General features: G+C 52.6%; 1 protein-coding gene across 1 annotated transcript in view; it reads right to left on the bottom strand.

Annotated features, from left to right (window-relative positions):
- NCBP3 (nuclear cap binding subunit 3) overlaps nucleotides 1-1645 on the bottom strand; it is a 47545-nt gene extending 45900 nt beyond the window's left edge. Inside the window, exon 1 of the mRNA XM_004716199.2 lies at nucleotides 1528-1645. Coding sequence (XP_004716256.1) covers nucleotides 1528-1645 — 118 coding nt within the window. The remainder of the gene's footprint in view (nucleotides 1-1527) is intronic.
- Nucleotides 1646-4399: the final 2754 nt, after the last annotated feature.

Here is a 4399-nt window from a genome sequence, read left to right as displayed (position 1 = left end):
CCCCAATAAAATGATTAAAAAAAAAAAGTAGAAACAAGGATGGTGAGAGTTGAGCTCAAGTCCCGTATATACTCAAGTATAAGCCGCCCAACTATCAGCCGAGGTCCCTAATTCTAGCACCAAAACTGCATTAAAAAGGTGCTGAGAAACTCGGCTTATACACGAGTACATACGGTACTTTGGATTTGTTATCTGGAGAGACCAGGGCCTGGAGGAAGAAGTCACGCTCTGTAGAGGGGCAGAGACAAAGGGGAAGACCCCAGGCAAGATGGCTTGATGTGGTGGCTGCAACAATGGGCTCCGACAATGGTGAGGATGGCACAGCTCGGGATCTCCAGGAGGGGAGAACAGCAGTGACCTTGAACAGCCCAGTGCCTGTGAAGAGGAAGGCAGACTAACAATGGAAGTTGACAATGCTTTTGAGTTTGTGAAGTGGAGGTTGCTTGGGAGCATATTCACTGGGTCTTCCAAAAAGGTTCCTTTAAAAACAAACAAACTGGAATTGGCCTCTCTTTCTCTTTCCCCCCCCATAGAGGGAAGAGCAGAATACAAATGGAATCCTACCCCTTTGCAGTACCAAAGGGAGAAGCCATTCGGAGGTAATAAAGCCTCCTCAGGTGAAATCCATCTCCATTTGAAGGCTGGTGACTGAGGGCCAAGCACCTGGGGGTGATGCCCCGCTACCCGAGCAGATTCCACGGTTCAGTGCGCTTTGAACCGGATACCCCGTTCACACGCTCCCCAGTTCCTGCCTATCCCTGAAACGTGTGCAAGTGGATAGTCAAGCAGGCAGGTGGTTTAAGAAAAGTTTCCATGGTCAAAGAAAAGCACCTGGCCCTGAACCCCTTTCACACCTGAATTGGTGGAAGAGCCATCTCTAGTCTCCCACTTTTTTTTTTTTTAATCCAAGATCTTTATTAACTGTAACAGCAACCAGCGGTGAGACTTTATTACTTTTTCTTTATTCCCAAACACCTGCTAGTTTTGAAGGACAGTTAAAAAAGATGACAGTTCCACAGGCCTGCCTGGTGTCCCTATTATCCTTGCCCAGCAGCGAGATGGCCGGAGGGCTGGAGGGATGACCATGCAGGGGAGACAGGACATACTGGCCGCCTCTGGTTCCCACGCCAGGGGAGAGGGCCATTGGCAGTACCAAGACAGGGAAGGGCATTTTCTTTACAAAACATCTGAAAGATGCTTCACACAGGACACCTAGCCACATGAATGTCCTCCGGGCTCTCCAGCCCTACCCCCCACCCCCATGGAAGGTTTAGCCCTGGGCAACAGAGGGAAAAAAAAATGATGGGCCCCATCTTTAGGTGAAGAAAAGTCCCAGCTCCTGGTGCTGCACACAGCCTCCGGCACAGGGTGGCTCACCCACAGGACTGCAGCCCCCTAGTCTCCCACTTTCTCTAGTCTCCTCCCTTCCCTTGACCATGCATGCATCCTGTCGAAGGGGACCCCACCTGTGCTCTTGAAGCCACACACTGCCACCAGAATGCCTCGCGTGTCTGGTCTTCCTCTCACCTCTCAGACTCTGCTGCAGCCTCCTCTTCCTCCTTAGAGAGTTGAAGTCTTGGGGCCTTTTCTCATCCCGTGCTAGCTCCCCACCCCCCTCATCCACACCCATGGCTTCCATTGCCATCGTGTACCCTGATAAAGCCCCGCCCCCCAATCTTGTTAGTTCTCACCTCTCCTCTGAAGGCAAGCCCTCATATCCAACTGCCTACTGGGCCCCTTTCCTTAGATCAGTGGTTCTCAATCTTCCTCATGCCGTGACCCTTTAATCCAGCTCATGTTGTGGTGACCCCCCAACCATAAAATTTTTTTCATTGCTAATTCATCACTGTCATTTTGCTACTGTTATGAATCGGGAACCCCTGTGAAAGGGTTGTTTGACTCCCAAAGGAGTCACCACCCACAGGTTGAGAACCACTGCCTTAGCTGTCTGACGGCCCCTCAGACTCCACCTACCCCAGACTTGGACTCCTCCCTTCGGACTCTGGTCCATTCTGTGCTGCCTACCTCCCTGGTCAACCTAATCCTCCTCCTCTCCCACATCTCAGCCTGTCTACACGTAGTCTTCTATCAAGGGGCTCTCACCTAGGTCCCTCATGTCCATCGACTTCTCCCTCACCCCTCAACTACCACCTCTCTCTTCAGCTCTTTCCATCCCAGCCTCCATCATTGCTTGTCTGAACACTTGCCATGGCGCCCCACTGATGCGTCTCCCCAGTTGGTACACTCGTCTCCCTCCACCACCCCGGAGTGGTGCTGGCAGCATACCTCCAGCATCACCAGGTCCCACTCTTCCTCTCCCAGCATCACTTCAGTTCTCCCTCTTACCACAGGGTCTTTGCACAAGCTAGTCTGATCTGCCTGGACTCCTCTCTCTGCCCGCTCAGTCTACTTAACTGCTCATTAGCTGGAACATTCCTTCCTCTGACAATCACCTTTCACCATTCTCAGCGGACACCACAGCCTTCCCTGTGGAACACCGATAGCAGTTCAAAATCCCCCACAAACCTGCATGGCCCTGCGACTCATGTCTGCCGAAGCACTGCGCTGAGAGCCGCCAAAGCAGAAAGAGGATTGCCTCAGCTCTAGAATCTATATCAAGGCTATTCATTAAGTAGGCTGGGGAAGCTGTTAAAAATCTCAAGAGCCAGATGGATTAAGGGAGAGTCCCCGAGGGGGGTAGGGCCAGGCACAAAGCTCTCTAGGGGGTTCTAGCAGGTAGCCAGGCTACTGAGAGCGACTGTTTTAGATGGTCCACACAGTGGCCAGGGAGGGGAGGTGGGAGAAGGGGAGGGGCCCCTTCCCAGCTTTGGAGAGGGTTTCCCAAGAGCCAGGCTGAGTCTTGACACATCTCCTTAAAGTGGAGGGTGGTGCCTGAGAGGTCCCCTCTCCCTTTGGGGACCCTCCAACACCTTAGGGGTGGTTCCCATCAGGCTCTGGGGGAGACCAACCTTGGAGAAGGTTAACCAGCCTCCTCTAGTGCAATGCAATGTGGTGAATTGTTGAACATGGCTCTTTTGGCTATAGCCTTGGTGACTCCCACCAAGTGGCCTTTTCCCTGAGGGTCTGGGTAAGAAGGTGGGGGAAGCTCCTGGTGTGTGGGTGGTGGTGGTATGATTATATGCTTCAGCTGTGAGTGATTGTGACCAGGATTGTGGTGGCCATCCTGCTGTGTATAAAATTAGCCACTTCAGAAGCAGGTGGAGGGGACATCTCACTACCAGCAAAAGCAGACAATTAGGAGTGGAATGTATCATATGCACCCAGAGATCCTTGAACATTGAACTTCCTTGATCCAAGAGACAAGACAGTTTTGACACCCAGGGGTTGTGGGGGGCAGAGGAGAAACAGGACCAGGAAGCAGAACATGAGAAGGGGGACAACATTCCCAGCCCACAGAGCAAGTCAAGGTGGGTGCTTTGGGGCAAGATGGCTAGTAGAGTGGGGTGGCTCTGGGTGCTTAATTGGGGGCACTGACTGCTGATTCACGGAGTTGGAGCTCTGACGCCGAGTGCCTCCTGGCCGAGGCCTGTGGTGGAGTGGCATGCCTGTTGGTCATGTATTGGCAGCCTCAAAAGTGCTTTGTAACTTTGCCCAAGCTGGGCAGAAGGCAGCCCAAGTGGCTGAGGCTCCAGAGAGAGACCTGCCTCTGGGGACATCAGAGAAGAAACAGTCATCATCTTGAGCATTTCTCACCCAAATTGTAGCCTTTTAACTCCCTAAAAATTTTTTTTCTGTCTTAAATAAACCATCATCATGAGCCTCTTCTGTGAGTTCTATGCGGCTATTGCAATGAAGTGAGTCCTGGAACCCAGCTGAAGAAGTAAAACGGGCGGTGAGAGTGATGGTCGTTGTCAGAACCGGCCGAGGGACGGAGGCATGTCTGATCTCTGCCACGTGGGTGGCAGCCAGCTTGGGAGCTGGAGGCAGTGAGATGTGGCCTCCACACCACTTACGTCCTCACCTGGGGTGCAATTCCCCATTGTCCGGCCCCATTGCTTCAGCGGAGACCAGTGCACATGGGCTGTGGGGGGCAAGAGTCTTGGGGAGCCCAAAAGATTGGAGGATTTTGCGTGCAGAGAACATCAAGCAAAGGCATGGGCCTCAGCTAGGACAAATGGTGACCCATCCTGCTGGTGTGGGGCCGGGTAAGCTGGGTGGAGGATCCGAGAGCAAAGGCAGGAGAGACAGCAGCCTTTGGACAGTCAAAGGGGACAGAAGTCTGGATATTACTCACAAGGGAGCAAGTCTGTCTGCTGAGGAACAGGACAAGGTAGACCAGAAAGTCCAGAGGGGGGTACCGTGTGTGTCTGGTGGAGAGAAACAGGGTCCCAGAGGAAAGACCCAATTCTTTTTTTTTTAATCATTTTATTGGGGGCTC

Source organism: Echinops telfairi, unplaced genomic scaffold (genome assembly GCF_000313985.2).
Source record: "Echinops telfairi isolate 266 unplaced genomic scaffold, ASM31398v2 ScPeMD7_2010;HRSCAF=2546, whole genome shotgun sequence".
In the NCBI taxonomy this organism is placed as follows: Eukaryota; Metazoa; Chordata; class Mammalia; order Afrosoricida; family Tenrecidae; genus Echinops; species Echinops telfairi.
Note: the sequence above shows the minus strand (reverse complement) of the source record. Positions and strands in the feature narration are given on the sequence as shown.